Source organism: Urocampus carinirostris, chromosome 17, assembly GCF_059441175.1.
Source record: "Urocampus carinirostris isolate Australia breed hairy pipefish chromosome 17, RoL_Ucar_1.0, whole genome shotgun sequence".
Classification (NCBI taxonomy): domain Eukaryota; kingdom Metazoa; phylum Chordata; class Actinopteri; order Syngnathiformes; family Syngnathidae; genus Urocampus; species Urocampus carinirostris.
In genome coordinates, this window is record NC_142365.1 from 12,998,918 (window position 1) to 13,019,620 (window position 20,703).

Sequence of the window (20,703 nt, forward strand, 5' to 3'; positions counted from 1 at the left end):
GTTGGGATGTCAGGATTAGGCATCCAACCATATCCCATTGGGCACCAATCCGGAGGGAAGTGGCTGCACTGCGCACACCTGCATTCAATATCCCCCCACCTGACTCTTATGACCCTATATTGACTGCTGTGACAGCCCTTGGTTATGGGTCATTGACAGTACCACATGAGTTTTATTTTGTTTTTGTTTCTGTATTCTGGTCTTAACATTTTATCAGTTGTTTTTGTTTGAAACTTTGTGCCAGAGTTTTTAATTAAAAGCAATTCGTACTAAAGCACGCTTGCTTCCCTGTATTCGGCTCCATCCCCCAGATCGTGACAATCTAACGTGATTGTAGTTTTCCTCTCACATCACGGTTGGTTTTATTAGTTGTGCCTTTGCACATATTCAGATAAACAACAGATAATTTTATTTGAAATGAAATGACTAAATCCCTTCTTGATGCACCGAGTTTTACCAAGTCGGAGTGGTCACATCTGCGAGAAATTCTCCATTCGATTTCCATGGAAATGAGATGAGCGTCCTATCTCATTTCCAACTAATGAATGCAGATTGAAGGGATGTTGATTCTATCAGCGCATCAGCTGGCCACTAAAATCGAAACGCTCGCTTGGATAGAAACTTGAATTTGAATTTTCATCCAAAGGACATTTTATTTATTTTTGCGGTAAAGAGCACGGATGAGGTCATTCAATCTTACTACTCATTAGTTGGCGTTGTTCATTTCCTGAATGCTGTCAGTTGAGATGGCGGTGAAGTTTTTAAAAAAAATTGAGTCTATTTGATTGGCCGCTTTAGACCTGGAACATTGTTGCGTAACATGTTTAATTGACGTTTTACAGGAATGCCTGCATAACTGTGAAAATCATTGTGCACTGACACAAAGGTTTTATATGCCGCTAAATGTCAGAGAGGATGCTGCAAGAGCGACATTGGACGCTTGTTATTCGGGAGGTTAAAGTAACCCTGCGAGTTTAGGCTGACCCCAATGCGGTGGACTTGGCCAGAAAATGATAAAATGCTCAAAGAGGGGACAAGATGGATGAAGTCTAATTGATTTTAGGGAATCATCAACACAGTCCAGAAAGTCACTGGATGCTCTCTGCCAAGTCTGGAGGACATCGCCTGCTTGCGTTACTGCAGCAACAACATTATTAAGGTCTCCCCCCACTTCAGCCACCACTACAACAAAAGACTGTGAAAAAATGACTTGCCTATGTAGAGAAATATATATATTCAGGTGGTTAGCTCGCAGACCCACAGTGCGGAGGTTCGGGGTTCAAGTCCACACACCGCAGCCTCCCCGTGAGGAGTTTGCATGTTCTCCCCTTGCCTGCATGGGTTTCCTCCGGGCACTATGTTTTTTTCCCACATTCCAAAAACATGCATTTCAGGTGAAGTGGCCGGTCCAAAATGTCCCTAGGTGTGATTGAGCGAGTGAGTTGTCTGTCCCGTGTGACCTGCGACTGGCTGGCAACTGGTTCAGGGTGTCCCCTGCCCATTGCCCGAAGATGACTGGGGTGCCCCAGCACCCCAGCGAGCCTACTGAGGATAAGCTGTGCAGATAATGGATGGATGGATGAATATATATTCAGTCTTTGTTTTGCACAACGTTGCTGCTAAATGCCATTGCACTATTTTCATTGCACTATTTTTTGGACCACAACCTAGGCCAGTCTACTATGCGAATACTATTTTTCATTTTGTTTATTTTTATTAAAGTATTTAACATGTTTATGCTGGACTGCAATATTTAATCTCATTATGAATAATGCACATTATGTTGCAGTCAATGACAATAAAGACAATTCTAATTCTATTTTGAAAAAAAAAAAAACCCAACTGAAATATTCTTTCTCGAAAAACACAACTTTGAAAATATCAAATATCTAGACTTTTTAGGAAATGTAGAGTAGCCTGTAGGTCGATGAAGTCAAGTTAGAAGAGAGGATTAATTAAGGATTTGTGGACTTTTTATCCCCTCGCCGGAGTTTGGCAGCAGCCGCCATGTGGCTCGCCCTGCTTAAAAAGCACTTAACCTGCAGTTTACAAATGAAATAGGCCTTTATAATGCACATTTCATGGAAGACACGGTGAGTAGCCAAGGGATAACGGTTGTTTCGGGAGGGACCTTTGTGTCGGATTATTTTAACCTTACTGCACATCGACTCATGTTAACAACTTTGAGCACTAAATTAAATAGAAATGGATCGTATTTAAGTTGTTTTTTTTGTATGGCGGTCAATCACTGACTTTAACCAAATAGGTCAAACATGTTCTGTATATCCTTACAGCTTTACATTTTCAGCATTATATTGAAGGAAACAATTCAACTAGCATTTTAAGCAAAGGATGGGAACATTTATAAGGATTCATTATTTTTCATGCTAGGTGTTTAGCCCATTTTCAATGTAATTCAATATCTTTACTAAATTAATAGTAATAATGATTACTGTCTAAAATCCAATATATTTTTTACAAATAGTAGAAAACAAATAACTAAAATGAGCAAAGCTGATTTCTTATATTTTTTCAATTAGCATTTTTATTTGGTATAAGAATCAAAACCAATACTCTACAGACGTATTGTTATTCTGGATTTAATATTTGCAAGATTCTATTATTTATTATTTTACCATTTTTTCATATTTTTGGATATTTATTAGAATTTTTCCATTTTACTATGTGTTTTTTACTTGTATACAGTACAGGACTATCTTTCTAATGTTATTTTTTTCACTGCATGAAATTATAAACTGAAAAAATGATAAGAATCCTATTTATGAACAAAACTACATTCAGTATTATTCTCTTGTTTCAACGAAAACATATTGCCTAAAGTTAATTATGCAAAATGATGCTGTTTTGGGCACATGTTAAGGATAATTTTCCTTATTTTTGAGGACGTAGGAGAAAATATTACCAACCTATGTATGATGTGCTTGGAGCGCAAGTATCCCAGGGCCAAGGCCAACTCGCAGATGTACAGTTTGACGGTGCTCTCGGAGAAATGGACGTTCTGCTGCAGATGGTAGCGCAGATCTCCTCCGAGGAGCAAATCCACCACCATGAACATGTCCTCTTCATCTTGGAATGAGTACCTGGGGCAGCGAAAGATGACGCATAAGTCAAGAGAAGCAATGAAACTCCTAATGAGCAAAATGGCATCATGTTTTCCTTTCTTTGACATGATAGCTATCAAGTCGGGTCATTGTATAGCCCTCAATTGCGGTTTTAGGCACGGGCAAGGCGGGCAGCTGCCTGGGGCAGCATTTTTATCATAATATATGGGGGCAGCACGAGAACTTACCCAAAAAATTAAAAATAATAACAACTGTGCGCCGCAAAGCGGTTTTGTATTATCTAAAAAATATGACTTTTCCTCTTGTCAAATAGGCTCCCCTTCTTTGCAGCTTTGAGGCCCCTGCTTGCTGCGAATGTGTGCAGAGAGAAGTGAGGAAAAGCGGAGAGAAGGGGCAACCCCGGGGACAGTTCACCTCTGACTGGGTCTCTCAAAATGAACGGCCAGGGGGGAAGGAATTCAATGTATTAATTTACATAAAATAATTAGTTGGCGGCTCCAAGCTTCAGAATAACGCACATTATTCATAACTTTGAAAATACAGGCCAACTGCAGCACTATTGTCTGAATTTTGTGAAATGGATAAACTATCTGAGACAAAATCAATTATGAGGTCACTCAGGTGAATTGTCTAGCGACAGCTTGTTGTGAGTGACAGTTGAGGGGTGGGCATCTGTTTGCATTTGAGAAGAGGGGAAAATAAACAGAGGTTGAAAGAAACGTCCCCAGCCATCTGGTGCCCAATTTAGACAAAAAATAAAAGAAGATGAGCAAAGGATAAAGGTATCCAAGTACCGTATTTTTCTTTAAATTATTACGGACGGTCGGTATCCATGTCATGAATGAAGGGTGAATGTTAATCAAAAACCATAAGCCTCCTTAAACTGATCACCTTCATAGATGATCCCGATCTATCAAAGATTGACCCCAACTGTTGGACTGCCCTTAGGACTTGAGTTGATAAAATCGTACCTGAGGTCGACCATGTCTTAGGAATGGCTCACTGGCCTTGCTGTCATCAGAAATAAACATAAAATATGGAAGCAGATTGCTTAGGACGATATAATTTATGATTTTGCATCAAAGAAAGACAGAACGGTCAGATTTTAGTTTGTGTTTTCTTTTCATTACACATCGAGATTTTACTTTAGTGTGTGTGATTGTGTGATATGCTGTATAAGAATATAAGTCTATTTTATTATTTTATATTATTGTTCTCTTCACATTTTTAATAAATATATGCCATTTTTATGTATATAGGGTATTTGTATCATTTATTTAAGATTGTTTTGATACATGTTTGCCATTTTTATGTATGTAGTGTATTTTTATTTATTATTTAAGAATTTTTGAAACATTTTTGCAATTTTTATGTATATGTATTTGTTATTTAAGCAATTTTGTATAAATATTTGCCATTTTTATGCATACAGTGTATTTCTATTTTGAAGTATTTGTGCAATTGACAAATATATCTACCTCTTTTATTCGTGTTAAATTTGTGTCTTGGCAATTTTTTGGTTGGGAAGGGGGCCTTCAGCTTGCAGGGTGTCTCGTCGAGGGAGTAATTTAATGTAGAAACCAACACTGATAGCCCTTGATCCAACATCCCCTGATCTGAAACTTACATGGGGGCAAGGAAAAACTTGAAAAATTCACGATAAAGAAAATTAAGAAACCTTGAGAAGGGGCTGCACATGAGGTAATTCCCCTTTCAGGATGACCAAGTTGCAATGGATGTTGCACGGGCATGAAGAAAATGAAGAAGAAATGGTTTATGAAGGTGATTGTGCAGAATGGTTGGTGATTAATTAAGCTGACTCCAAATTGTTTGTTTGGGCTGACATATTGCTGATACCATTTCACAGGAAGCAAATCTGCCAAGGTGGGAAAGAGGATACCGATGTTTCCTTGATGCCTTAACACTTTTTACCCCAGCAAACTTCACACTGCAGCATCAGAACATGAGGTTCGGATTTCTGCATCAGTCAGACAAAACGTCTTGTACTGTTTATTTGCATTCAAAGTTTTCCTAAATCCCAAACATGTTTTATCATAAAGTCTGTGGAGAATTCCAAGTCTGCAAATTGGACAAAAAATACTGAGGTTGTAGTCAGTGGTGACAGCTAATTAAAATGTTCCACAAAATCCATCCATCAGACTAATTATTGCTCTATCATACTCTCTTCCCATCTTCACGGAGACTCATAATTAAAAAATACTTTTTAACCGGGTTAAACAAGGTTACAATGAATTAAAGCTTTCACCGGCATTCAGCAGAGACAATTATCATTTGACTGGAACCCTAATTCTTTCCATTTAACAGACAGTCCATTACGTCAAAAGGAAATTGATCTCCTCTTGGTTATTCCTTCTGTGTGATTTGGCCACTTACAGTAAAGAAAATAAGTATTTGAACACCCTGCTATTTTGCTATTTCTCCCACTTAGAAATCATGGAGGGATCTAACATTTTCATTGTAGGTGAATGTCCACTGTGAGAGAGATAAACTAAAAAGAAAAAGCCAGAAATCACAAGGCATGATTTTTTAACAATTTATTTGTGTGATACAGTTGCAAATAAGAGGAGAACTTTACAGATGGTCATCAACAAAAATCATCGGCTGCTCTCCACCCATTCTGGAGGACAATGCTGACAATATTATTTAGGGCTCATATCAGCCCAGCCACCAACTATTTGACCCGCTGCCCTCTGGAAGATACCATTAGTGAAACAAAGGCGAACAGGCTAAAAGATAGTTTCTCCCGCAGAGCCATCACCACCCTTAACAAGTACACACAACTGTGAAAAAAAAATCTGCCGACATAATGTGGGGTTTTAAAGCTGTCTTTCTTCTGCGGATTTATAAAAAAAAACACTCCATTGTCAATGTTACTTAGTTGGATGGAGGGAGGGTACAAAAAATAAGTACAAAGAGTCCATGTTCTTGAAGATCCGTCAACAGCTCTTTGATTTCTTTGTTGGTGGGAACAAGAGTCGAATTGGGACGAGCACTTTAGGACGTCTTCTTGGTACTGAGGCAGCTTTGCTGACATTTTCCTTTCTCCGCCTGTGGCCGCTTTTCTGTCTGTCTGGCGCGTGTTTGAATGTGACCGCTCGGTGGCCTGCAGGCAGCCGATTTCCTAAGGGAGCCCATCCTGCCTGGCGCTTTTAGAAAGGCTCTGGCACCGCAGGCTGCTTTCGTAATGGACGTCTCGCAGACGCTCACTCGATAATGTCCGTTCAAGGGACTCCTTTCCTGCCTTTCAAATTTAATAGACATCCTGGGCGATGGTTTATCACAATATTACTGTCAATTCCTTGCAAAAAAACTATTATGAATTGATGTAATATAATCAGGATTCTGGGAACTTCAGATGGTTAAACAATGAAAGGATTCACATTTAATATTGAAAGAGGGAAAAAAGTTATAATTTTATTTTTTGGTGGGTTTTAAGGACCATCTAAGATAGGGGTCAGAAACCTTCTTGACTCAAAGAGCCTTGAAAGCAAAATATATATGTATATTTTTCATTCACTGTGTGACGTTTGATGATTAAATAAAATCTATTGATTAATAATAATGCCACAGCCTGTGCCCCATATAAATAAATATACCACATAAAAATGGTCTCTCTCCTGCAGTTACTGTACCTAGTCAAGTCAAGTCGAATCAAGTCAAGTCATATTTATTTATATAGCCCTTAATCACAAAATTGTCTCAAAGGACTGCACAGGATTACAATTACACCATTGCCTGATCTTAAACCAACATGCGGGCAAGGAAAAACTAAAAACCTCAGCGTAGCTAAGTACCTAAGATTTTTTAGGCTGATATAGTCGTACATAATGGTTTCATAACAAGTTCCGAGCAGAGTTCTTTTGTAAAAATCTAAAAAAATACTGCAAACGAGAAGGATACAGATGTATTTAGGGGAGTATGCTATGTGTGCAAAGTTCCGCCCAGCCTTACCCCTCACCCAAGCAAACTGCTCTGGGCGCTTAGCTGGCATTTTTAGGTGTGTACTGTTTTTTCTGTGGGTTTTACAAATGAAATGTGGATCATAAAGTATCTCATCAGTAAACATTGATTGTTTAATGAGTGTTCATGCAAAGGATTCTTAAAGACGTAGAGCCAAAACAGGGTCTGTTGGTGTAACACCATGAGTGTAAACTGTAGTTGAAACATTGCCCTATATGTTCTGGATAGAACAAGTACCTCACAAGGTGGCATACACTAAAATTGAAAAATCACAGATAACATTACTTTTGCCATAATTTTTTTCTGGATGGACTCATGAAAATTGCCTTGTTCCTTTCCCAACCCCTGATCTAAGATGTCAAACGATATTGTCTGAATATTTCCTCTTATGTACAGATGATCACATCATGCACACATACACATACTTACAAACTACCCATGTATCTGAAGGAAGGCAGCTGACTGTTCACTCCAACTAACATATTGACTCCTTGGTGTCAAACTGCGCAGTCTACCAACACCGATTGTTGACTCATAATCGTTAACAGCAGTCTATGTGAGCGTATATCTAGAAAGCTATCCAAAAATGAAAGGAAATTATACATGTATACTAAGTAGGACCACAGTTTGGGTAGCTTTATTAAAATCGAAGTCTAATGAGTGGTCGGTGCGTTGTATAATTTGTAATACCGTACTCTTGAAATAATGTGCAAGCCTAGAGCAAACGCTTCTGTCGTGCATCATTGCTTTCATAAGGAATGTCCATTTGGTGCTCTCTGAGGGATATGGAAGTGAATAGAAGATGACAAAGAGCGTCTCTCTGTGAAACGGTTAAAAAAACTCACTGGAACAAAACAGCATCCCCCTGAAGCGATTTACGCTTTCATGTTTCATTGTACGGTTGAGTCCTGTAGCAATTGTTAAATGACTTGTTATATGCATTGAGGTTATTTTACAGGGAGTGTCCAAAATAACTGGTATGGCAACAACATATGCCAAAATAGTCAAGATATTTGGATCGAAGTACACGGCGATTAAACACATACCAACAAAGTCACTTTGCCACGTTATCGCAGGGAACATATTAAATTTCATTTTTCTGCTGTTATTTAAATGGGGAAATTCTTTAGAAGTATGGATGTTTCAATCAGTTATTTCAATATCCGAGTCGTGTTATTTGGAACCGATAAACTGTCAGGAACAGGAGGAGAACCCAAATGCGTGACGTTTCTCACACAAGCTTTTATTTTACGGGAAATGGGGCAGTCATGCACGTTAAACAAAACGCAAGTGATTCGGTGATCGTTGGGCGGAAGACGGAAGGCAGCAGTCTGGCGTGAAATGACAGGAAGCCAGAGGCCGACGCGATCGATACCAATTGCACGCGCGGATATCGGAAAGATGGGGTCGATACCGGACAGGACGGGACAGACAGCATTGATATCAAAACTAGATATCAAAATTAAACAGGACAAACTGGACGGGAACAAACTGGATATTGAAATTAAACAGGACAAAATAGACGGGAACAATACCGGCTCAATTGGATATTTCTCCAGTACATGAGTGAGTAATAAAGGAACTGATTCAGTATGTTCACTTTTAAATGTAACTTAAAAAAGTACATGAATACTCTGTACTTAATGTTTTTTGTGTGAACACGAAAGTGGTAGCAAGATCATACAGGTTCACGCTAAAGAGCTGAGTTCTAAATTCTTATCACTAATTGTAAATAAACAACATGTTTTTGCACATTAATTCCAGTATTTTGGCTCTTCTACAACGGTTTAGTACGTTTTGTGTTTGAATTGAATCATATTAATTGAATTGTTTTTATTGTCATTCATCACAGCATAGTAAACAGTGTATGCAACGAGATTAGACATGGCACTACGTGGTGAGCATGTAATACTTTAAAGACAAAAAAAGGTAAATACTATCAAGGCAGAAAAAACATTGACAATGTAGTGCTTTGAGACTGGCCCAAGTCATAATAATAGTGCAAATTTGTGAATGAAAAAGAGTAGTCCGTCGTAACAATAGTGCAAGGAAAACAGGTGCAATAACATTCATACAGATACTTTGCCATTGTCACGACCAGAACGGAATTAGGACCCAGATGCGTAACGTTAACCACAAGTTCATTGAGATAAAGAGGAAAGGCAGCGCCTGCTATCCGGTGTTCGCTAGACGCAGGAAGCAAGCCGCTCACAGAATCGGAACCTGTTCTGAATGCGGAAGTGGATCTGCTGGAGCGGAAGATCGTGGTGTGGAAGACTGAAAAAACAGGTCGATAGCCGGGACAGTAGAGCAAAACATGGTCGGGATCAAAAACGGGTCGTAAGCCGGAAGGGGAGAGCAAAACGTGGTCGGGGTCAAAAATCAGGTCTTAGCCGGAGACAAATGGGGATATCAGGAACGAACAGGTGGAAAACAGGTGCAAGAAGCTGGACCGACGGGAGTCAGTGTCAAAGTGCTTGCATTGTAGAAACAAAGGTTCGCTGACGGACTAACAACAGGTGAGTGAAAGGACTAAGCTTAAGTAGGACGGGGAACCAATCAGGAACCCCGTAGCGGCTGGCGCCAAACGAGCCGGCACAGGTGAAGTTAATCAATCATCATGACAGCCATGTTGAATTTATTTCTATTCTTTTTCAGAATCAGATTCAGATCTACTTTATTGTCATTCTAGTACACGTGTATACAGAACGAAATGTCGATGCATCTGACCCCCACAGTTTCCTTGAATGTACAGATATAAATAAAGTTGTATTGTATTTTGGCTTTCTTCTATTCTAGTTAGCTAGCTTCCAAGAAAAGAGTCCGAAATAAATAGAAAACGTATGCTATCTGGACTGTAGCCTGTGGGCCTACAATTTTGGGGTTCATCCCTCAAAAAGAAAATAGATATTCTGTTCTGGAGATCTGATTTCGAGCCATTTGGAAACCATGTTATTGGGCCTGATATAAAATCACATATCTTTAAGGAACATCAAATTTAAAATTTAGCCTGAAAAGGACGTAACCGTTTACTTCCTAGTCTAACAATAAGCCACACGTGGTTGACAAATGGAGAAAACAAAGGATTATCTTTCACATTTACAGCATAGCAAATCGGTTTTCCTACTCGTGGCTGGCCGTGGCGGTCCAGTTGTCCGCCTGCAGTTAATCTGCAGTTTTTATTTAACCTTGAGCGGTAAACTCTGGACAAACGTGAGGCAGCTCAACACAAGCGAGAGAGTGGGTGAGCCGCTGACCAAAGCACATCTCCAGAGGAAAGCAAGGGGACTGCCAAAAGCATTTGTTTCCAGAATCCCCCTCCCCTACCCGTCCGACACAGCATGCCAGAAAGCATGCCCTGTCATTGTTTGTCTGATAAGTCAGTAGATTGCCCGCGTCTGGAGCCTACTTCATACTCAGCTGTCCTTTCCAATTCCCTTTTTGCGATCCCTCTCTCATGACTTGTTTATGGCTGTAAGATGTTTTTTTTCTTTACCAAAGTTATTTTTCTGCCTAAAGAGCGCAGTATTTTTACAAGATATGTAGTGAGGCTAGAGCTCTATGTGCGTATAATGAACCCATCCGAAGCAGCAATAAATAGATAACAAATAGGTAGTATTTAGTATAGATAGATAGATAGATAGATAGATAGATAGATAGATAGATAGATAGATAGATAGATAGATAGATAGATAGATAGATAGATAGATAGATAGATACTTTATTCATCCCCGCAGGGAAATTCACATTTCCAGCAGCATCCCTGCGCTGAGAACAATACAATAATAAAGCAAAAAGAATACAATATACAAATACCCAGTGTGACGTGCAAATGCCCACTGTAGCGTGTTATATAGAATATCTAAATAGTGCTACACAGAATACATATTGCAATAAAATTTGGTAATATGCAATGTAGGTGGTGTGGTTTAATGTGGGCTTTTACTCTGCCGGGTAGAGTTAAAGAGCCTCATGGCATGAGGAAGAAAAGATCTCTTCAGTCTGTCCGTAGTACAAGACAGTGACAGCAGTCTGTCGCTGAAACTGCTCTTCTGTCTGGAGATAATGCTGTGTAGTGGATGCGATGGATTGTCCTTGATTGACCGCAGCTTTTCCAGTGCCTGTCTCTCAGCTACTGTTGTTAGGCTGTCCAGCTCTTTGCCCACAACAGAGCTCGCTTTCCTAGACAGTTTATTGAGACGAGAGGCATCCTTCTTCTTGACGCTGCCTCCCCAACACGCTGTCGCATAGAAGAGGGCGCTTGCCACAACTGTCTCATAGAATATTTTCAGGAGCTTTTTGCAGATTATGAAGGAGGCCAGCCTTCTAAAGAAGTAAAGTCGGCTTTGCCCTTTCCTACATAGAGCTTCTGTGTTGGCAGTCCAGTCCAGTTTGTTGTCCAGCTGCACACCCAGGTATTTGTACGTCTGGACAAATTCTACACATTCTCCATTGATGGTTACAGGAACCGGGTGAGTTCTGGTTCTCCTGAAGTCCACCACCATCTCCCTGGTCTTGGTGGTGTTCAGGTGCAGGTGGTTTGCGTCGCTCCATCGGACAAAGTCCTGAATCAATTTCCTATACTCCTCCTCCTGCCCATTTCTGATACATCCCACGATCGCAGTGTCGTCGGCAAACTTTTGCACATGGCAGGACTCAGAGTTGTACTTAAAGTCCGATGTATACAGAGTGAATAGGAACGGAGAGAGCACGGTCCCCTGCGGAGATCCTGTGCTGCTAACCACAGTGTCCGATGTACAGCCCCCCTTTCACATACTGGGGTCTGCCTGTCAGGTAGTCAGTAATCCATTCTACAAGGTGTGAGCTAACTCCCATCTCTGTCAGTTTCCTACTCAGTAGCAGAGGCTGTATGGTATTGAAGGCACTGGAGAAGTCCAAAAATGTAATCCTCACAGTGGTAGGCCATCAGGGTCAGCAAGGCCTTCTCTTCTGGCCCTTAAATACCTGAATCGTGATGGTTATTATTTTTTTCCATGAATTATTATTAAACAATTCTAAATTGTGGTAATCTTGAGTGGCTTTAATAGCGATTTTGTCAACCCATGATGGCTGAATGAGGGCAAGAAATCACAGATTTACTATCAAAGTCATTTTAAAGACAACTTTTCAGAAAGGTCGGACAATTCCAAAGCTAGAAGTCATGTCACAACCGAGACATGCTGGAACTTCATTTCAAGGATACAATGAAAGAACTGGTTCCAAAAACAAAAGAAACTATGAGGAACTTCTTTCTCTCGACGCTGAGAGAAACCCAGATTTGCATTAGCACCTGCCAACTAATGAATGAAGAAAGCAAGATGGATTTTGTGTACAAATAAATAGGATTACGGGTGAGTAAAATATTGCTATGTTCCTAAATAATAATGCAATTTTAGTGGACTTTTTTTGATGGTTTTTAGCCCCATAAAACAGTTGTTGAGGGTTGGATTGATTCGGATGTGGCACCACTGAAGGCCGAGGTGTGAAATGCACGGCCCGCCACTAATATAAAAACACTGCAACGAATCAAGGTTACTAGATGGTCATTCTTACACAGTCTGATTATTTTTCAAGACAAGTCAAGTCAAGTCATGTTAATTTATATACCCCTTAATAACAAGAAGTCTCAAACAGCTGCACAGACCACAGACTATTGCAGACTACAGAGTGTTATTACACCATCCCCTGATCTAAAACCTACATGAGGACAAGGAAAATCCCAAAAACTCAGCATCAGGAAAATGAAGAAACCTTGAGAATGGACCGCACATGAGGTAATCCCCCTTCCAGAAGGACCAGGTTGCAACGGATGTTTCAATAACAAACAATACACAGATATTGTCAACATGAAATAGAGGTCATTCATAAGCTAGAGAATAGAAGTATGTTTTGAGCCTAGTTTTAAACAGTTCCACTGAAGTTGCAGATCGATTTAAGACACATGGCTAATAAATACAGTACAAAAATATAGTATTGTATGTTATTTACAGAGTCTTTTTGAAGCGCACGGGAATCTGAACTACATGAAAAGAAAGACATGGTGGGAAGTAAATCAGCCAAAGGCATATCAATATTTCCATGATCATTAAACAGTTCTACTGAGGTTTCAGATCGAATCTCAGAGGGAAGAGCAGTCACTATATGATTTAGAGCAATGATGATCGAGCGGTTTAAAAGTTGTTCATGACTCATGAGGAGTCCTTAAATTCCCCAAAATCAACTGGGAAAAATAGGATGCAAAAACATTGATGCCGTGGATGAGCGAACAAACTCCGTTTTTTGAAAAGGGCGAATGATGATGACTCACGCACCTCGGCCTTTTGATGGGTTGTTTTCCCTTTTGTACGGATTTTATTGTGCTGATGGAGAGTGGCACTTTGACAAAGCCTTGAGAAGCATTTCTAAGGTTGTTGTGGTTTTGCGGAGAAGTAGAAATCAATGACGAAAATGTGGGTTGTCCACTGCCTTTGACCCCGGGATACAGCGACCCCCAGCTTTTGATGTTCTCACTTTTGTGTGGAATAGGATGTCTTTTGGGCCCATCTTTACGTCATTTTACCCATTATAAAAAACAACATTGTTTTGAATTTCTAAAAACATATCAAATTCTAGCTTCCATACATATGACGGGTTATGTCTCTATGATGCCTGTCCACTACTGGTCAACAACATTTAAATTCATGGTCTGCTATTGGTTTGTCTCACAGCATCATGAAAATGTAGATATGCTATTAGTAGTATAGTATACACAAAATGCTTTTCTCTGTATTCAGTGCAGAATGTCATGTCCTTTGTAATTTCTTACGAGTCGACTATAAAGTACTCTGGTTTTACAGTATTTTATCGCTATTAGTCCCATGGCTTGCAGTGATGCTAAAGTAAGAAGAACTGATGATAACCATGGAAATGAAGCTTGCGATTGTCAAGTAATATAAAGAAGGCACACGAATGGCTATCTTCGCTAAGTTGCATGGGCATAACCAATCGTTGATAGGGACTATTATTATAAATAAGGAGACAGTTATAGCAAGGAAATCTTTTGAGTTTAAAAATCAGTTTAAATTTCAATCCGCAGTTGCTGTCCCCTGCCCCCTTCTGCATCCACCCGCTGACTGTACGCGCTCATGTCACATAACAACCTAACATAATACTTAACATCCTTTACAAGTATATATATCTATAATCTATCTATCTATCTATCTATCTATCTATCTATCTATCTATCTATCTATCTATCTATCTATCTATCTATCTATCTATCTATCTATCTAATGTACCGGTACTCTAATAATACAGTATACATGTATATTACACATACTCACTATATACTTTTGTTATTTTAAAGTTCTTATCTGGGGGCCCAGGAATTCAGAATGCATTATCATAGATTTCCATTCCCCGCTTTACGGCAATTTCACTTTGCAATCCTCAGAATGGATAAATGTTGAATCCCAAAGGTCCAATTACTCGGTCTTCCCATTCTATTATTGACAGATGACCAAAAATCATTTGTTTGGAAATGTGTGGCTTTACCAGATATTGACCAGGAAAGGGTGCTCCAGGTTCTGCATGATCTGCAGCTCTTTCAGGACGTTCCTCACTTCGTTGCGCTCCACACATTTCAACTTGTTCATGTACTTCATGGCGTACATCTTCTTTGTGTCTTTCTTCTGCACGATGCAAACCTGACAAGGATGGAATACACTCTCAATGGAGCTTACTCATCTGCTACATACCACCACTAAGGAATTCCAACTTTTACAATATTCCTATTCATGATGTTTTATAAATTATTTTGTACAGCCGTCTTCCAGGTTCTTTATGCAAAAATAAATCCTGGAACAGACAGCCACGAACAAAACTCGACGTCGGGGTGCTTAGTGTCATTTTGACAGGAAGACTATACCTTCAGCCTAGACATGTGTCTGCGCCACAAGCGTCAATAAGCTTATGATTACATTATTGAAAGAAGCCTCTGTGGAGCAGCTGGCGCAGTTCATCAGCTACAGCCTGATCACATCACTCCCCCCATTGAGCGGCCTGCCATGTACAGTGATTAGACCGCTTATCTGCCGTTAGACAGAAAGCTGAAGCTGATGAGTACATTATTCCAAATCATCACACGTGCTAAAAAAGCCAGCCTGGATTATTATTAGCTTGTACAATCAGGGGGCCTGTGGTCAGATAATTGTTCAATTAATATCTGCGTTCCAGCATAGAGGTTGCTCAAGCGTACCTGTCAACCTGTACGTTTTTGCCGTACAAAGTACGTTTATTATACATTTTAAGACGTGTACGACGTACAAGAAAATCTGTACGTAAAAATGCAAACTTGTCAATTATGGGAACCATCTGGTATACACCGACTACGAAACGGCATATCAATCAACTCCAACCAGTTCGCCGCTGTAGCCTCTAACTCTGTGTCGTTTTTTCCCATTGCAAGCGAAGCGAGCGGTTTGATGCTACTGTGCGCATGCATCTGCCGCAACGGATTTCATGTGGTAGTTATGTAGCGAAAGGAAGTCCGTCTCTTTTTAGAGAACCGGCTTTTTCGGCTCAACTCATTAAAGAGAGCCGGCTCTCAAACGGCTCACTTGCTGTGATGCATTACATTACGAATTATTATGTTGTATAAAGAAGTTAAGAAAAAAAGGAAGTATAAGATGAGAAAATGAAAAAAGACAGGTTTGTGGTTATACCTTTAATCAGTATATTACCAACAATAATTTAATGCAAAAAATGAATTAATAATTTGAATAAGAAAATGTATTATTCTACTTAATTATATTTGCATGTATTTTTTCCTTCTACAGTGAACGTCCAAGCTACTTCATTTTTTTAACTTTTTTTTATAATAAACCTTATTCATGTCGAGGAACTCAGTATCTCACCACAAAATGTTAATTAACAATACATATGATATAACTAAACACATGTACAATATAACATGTTAAACTACATAAATAAACACGTTTAGAAAAAAAATGGTCTAAGATCATTTTGTATTTTGTAAGGGAAAATACAACATTTTGTAAGGGCATGGAGCCATGGAGGTTGACAGGTATGCTCAAGTCCCATATGGACCATAATAAATGGGAAATGTTAGTTAAAATATTGGATTGAATTCACCAGTGTATTTTTTCTGCCTTTCTGAGGGAACATTACAATCCACCAATACATTAGCAAAAACTAATAATAATAATGAACACTAGACAAAAACAAAAACATAGGCTCACCTTTCCAAAGCTGCCTTTTCCAATAGCTCTGAGGATCTGGAAGTGGTCAAAATTAACTAGGAATAAAACCAAAACAGTTACAATTAATGAAGTGTTTTGTTGTATTTCATTTTTAAACTTATATACATGTTTCCCTCAGACCTACAATGCCTGACACACTCTCACGTACACACATCACTTCCATCCATTAACCAGCAACAAGCACAGTCATTTGAAACAGGATGGGCTGTTTGTTTCTGGCTGCCATGACAACAGAGGAAATTAGATTTCCTCCCCCTTTTGCGTGTCCTCAGAGAATTGAACCACTGCTGGACACTTGACATACACATCTGATTGTTCTCTAGAATGATGCACAAACATCATCAGTAACTACTCAATTTGACAGTTAGTATATTGATCGATAAGAGGTCAATTTATAATTCATATTGCACACATAGTGTACATTACTCTGACACAACATGCGTAAACGGGATAATTTTCCCACTGACCTGTTTAAAATCCTTCTCTTAATGGCTTCCCCCCCCAAATAAAACATTTAAGTTTGCGATAGTCGTAACGTTCTGACAAATACTTTAATACACCGTGTTAAATGGCGGGAACAGGAGCAACAAAGCATGTAATTGGTGTAATCTAAACAGGATGGTGAGTGACACATTGACAGACGAGTGTGCAAATACTCAAAATGAGGAGCTGGCTCGGTTTGTCAATTTGAGTTTGACTGATACGTCAGTATCATATTGGGATGATGACATCTCACTGTAGATCTGCAGAAAGGGTACTTTAGGTTTGGACCCCACCGAGTTATTTGTCCTCTTTTGTGCCAAAGTAATCCCCACCGTCATATTTCATTATTCGCCCTCGACTCGAGAAATTGGGGTCATCATAAAAAACATGAGTGATGTGTCTGTATGCAAAAAGTGGCGATCAAGAGAAAAAGGCAATCTTTTACCAAGAAATTTGAAATTAGTCATCAATACCTTTATGTCAACACTAAAATATATTTGTTGTAATAATAAGTTGCTTAACTGCCCACACTGAGATATTTTGGTCATTATTGCATTTAAATTTGAGGGGTGGACATTTTGACAATGAGTGTCCCATAGAGATGATATCCTCCTTGTTTTATAACCTTATCTTCTCTGTTCCTTTATCTTCTTGGCTTTTTTACCTCACTGTGAATGTGTGAAACTGGTGTGTCATGCCCAATTTCGTTGTCACAATATGTTAACCCATTTTCTAACAATGACAATAAAGGTATATTCTATTCTATTCTATTCTATGATATCACAGACGCTCATGCCACAGGTAAGGACCAACTACGGTTCATTTGTTTTCTGAAGCATAGATGTGACTAGTCGTTATCGGAGATACTTTGATGCATGGACAGCAAGGACCAAAATAGCAGTGGTCCAAAATGAAATGGGACGTTGCGATTTTAAATTCATTGTCTATAATGACAATATTAGTCATAATGCTCTGTTCGGATTAACGTAGGCCCACGGTAACAAAAATTCATTTGGTTTGACTCCCCTTTAAGAAAAAATAATTCTGCATCTACGAATATAAGTACTTTGTCCAAAATATATTTTCATCCTCACAAACAACAATAACAACAACAAAAAAATTACATGTAACCTCCAGAGTAATCATAACATTACTACTGCATACAATTAGATTAATGTAGATTTTCACCACACCGTCAAGAATAGATAGGTCTTGCAGAAGGAGATATAGCACAAAACTTGACCTATTTATCAATTTGAATACCAGTACTGACCCACCAGCAAACGTCCACCCTCATATTGTCGCCCTGACCTTTCAAATAAAGCTTACAGCCCAATGTGTCAAACAAGTACCGATCAGCAAGTAAACAGACGTCTTAAACGCGGTAGCCTGGCTACCCAATGTGGAAAATTGATGTGGTGCACATGGGATACACATATTATCCTCAAAGGAGATCAACATGTCCTGGCAGAGTTCACCGTCACGCGCACTCCTTGGTTTGGATCAATTAATGGCACTGAAACGCCAGTCTTAGTTCAGCTCTGATGCCTGTGAGATCAGCTCTAAATGAGTTTATCTGTGACGTAAACACTTGACAGGATGGGATTCTGACGTCACATTAAGGTTTGAAATTGGAAATGGAATCAATATTTGCAACAAAACAAATTAAGATTGATGGACAGGTGCGATGCATGATCATGTGAAACCTAATGCAAGTCCAGTCACCCTCAAATTATGAATTATGCACATAATTATCCCCCCCTGACACTAATTAAAGGCCTTTAACTTCAGTAAATGGAGCTATGTCTGAAAAAATGTGGTGGCTATGCAATGAGCAGTGAATGATAATGAGACCATTGAGGCCAACAATGAGGAGTCATTAGTCGAAGACTTCACTTCAAGGACAAGAAAGGCAGGACATTTGAGACCCAAAATATCGATGGAATTCTCGAAGGAAAGAGCGATCCTGCAGAACTTACCGCAAGTTACAAGAACATGCATGAGTTTAGTGCTTTTAAGACAACGGGGCTGAGCAGCTTACCCTACCTGGCTGATGCTAGGTCAACCTATTTAAGCAAAAACCTCAGTACTTATCATTTATTTCTCCGAAGCACAAGAAGGTTATTCGGTGAGCAGACTAGGAGACCTCTTAAAATGACAGAGTTGTGGAAGATCCTGGAATAATTATTGGGACACCTCAGTTAAAAAAAGGTGACTTTTGTAAAGTCAAATCACATTTTGTTGTATAGCCGTTAATCACAAAACGTCTCATAGGACCGCACAGGCCACAATTACAAAAAATCCCTCATCTGAAACCCGCATGTGGGCATGGAAAAACTAAAAAAAAACCATCAGGAAAATAAGAAACCATGAGAAGGGGGCCATGCAAGAGGTAATCCCCTTGATGATGAGGCTGAAATCTTTACTGCTCATTGCCTAGCCACCGCTTTTTTTTAACCTAGATCTATTTACCAACATTGAAGACGTTCTTGCAACTCATCATGATAACCTGATCTGGAGAAGTTCTTGTAGCCGTTACCTCACAACACAAAGGAATATAAACCCGTGATGTGAACAGGATTGGGAATTTATCAATTCACAAAGGTAACTAGTTTGAATCCAGGAAAAAAATCCATTTTAACAAATTTGACTCCGCTATTGGAAGTTGCAACTCACCCTCGTCGGTGTCCCCCATGATGGGCGACTTGCTGGACTGCCCGAGCCCCATGCCGACTCGTCAGGCAGCCTCTGGTTCAGCTCCCGTTGCTCAACTCAGCATCCAAAGGCGAGGGGCGCTCATAGTACCTTGAGCTTCTCAATCTTAGCACAGGATGCTGCAACATGCCATCTTTACAAAAAGCTGTTGAGCGTCATGGCTCTTCAAGTATTGCTGTCCTGCCTTGTCTGTCAGGCCTGGCGGAAAAGTGGCTGATGCTGTGACTCTCTGGTGACAGTCGAACCTTTGGTAGGGAGAAAACAAACATGACACTGTCACTGGATGAGGAGGAGCCAGAGGCGGGGCCCAAACGGCACAGTGATATACTGAGCTGCTATTCAGTTGTGCAAACTTGTCCTGCAAGTGTTAACACTGAAGTGCTTATTGAAGTGCCAAATGAGCACTGACTTTTTCATCCTTACACATCCAGACCAACTGGTTGGCGAAAAATGCAACTGCCCCAGGGGCAGCCGATACGTAAGGATTCTGAAGGCTGACTCAAATAAAACGTGTGTTTGATCTTTTTCTATCCACAAGAGACGTTCAATTCTGGATTCAGTGGAAGAACTGCAGTACAATTCTAACATTAAAGATTCTCCGTCTACAGTCTGTACCCTTCGACGAGTTGTTCAAACTGTAGCCAGGGGAACACTCTTGGCCTGCAGACCATTTTTAAGCAGCCCAAATCACATATTAAAATGTGCACATGCTATCAAAACATTTGTTCTAAAAACTATGCCACCATTTTAACCAATTTGCCTCCAGCACAGTAAAGATTGGATCATCGAGGACAGTGAATGATTTCATTAACCAATATAAAGTACCTATAATTTTAAAATTAACATGTTTTTCCCTTAAATTCATGACGAACTTCATTGAAGGTATTAATTGTCAGTTTAAAAAACACACACAAAAAAAAAACACAAATTTGTTTTTCCTTGGTAAACAAGTAAATATAAAATACAAAAATAACAGTGCCGTTTGTATCCATCAATTTGAAAACTTAAAAATATCTGCATCAACTATTGTAACATCTTGCATTCAGAACTAGATTTTAGAGATTTCTAGTAATGTATTTATCTTTTTTTTTGTGGGAGAGGACATTTTTGGTCTTAAGGTGAAAGTATTACAGTGTTCTCTAGAATTGGGTTTCATATTGGTCTGGAATAGATGGCATCAA

General features: G+C 39.4%; 1 protein-coding gene across 7 annotated transcripts in view; it reads right to left on the minus strand.

Annotated features, from left to right (window-relative positions):
- Positions 1 to 20,703, minus strand: part of stk32a (serine/threonine kinase 32A) — a 65,073-nt gene that overhangs the window by 25,758 nt on the left and 18,612 nt on the right. For all 7 annotated transcript variants that reach the window (XM_088320499.1, XM_088320498.1, XM_088320494.1 and 4 more), the window contains 4 exons: positions 19,484 to 19,767; positions 16,304 to 16,359; positions 14,598 to 14,749; positions 2,928 to 3,101 (listed from right to left, as the gene is read on the minus strand). In XM_088320499.1, the coding sequence (XP_088176625.1) occupies positions 2,928 to 3,101; positions 14,598 to 14,749; positions 16,304 to 16,359; positions 19,484 to 19,535 (434 nt within the window). In that variant the 5' untranslated portion in view covers positions 19,536 to 19,767. The remainder of the gene's footprint in view (positions 1 to 2,927; positions 3,102 to 14,597; positions 14,750 to 16,303; positions 16,360 to 19,483; positions 19,768 to 20,703) is intronic.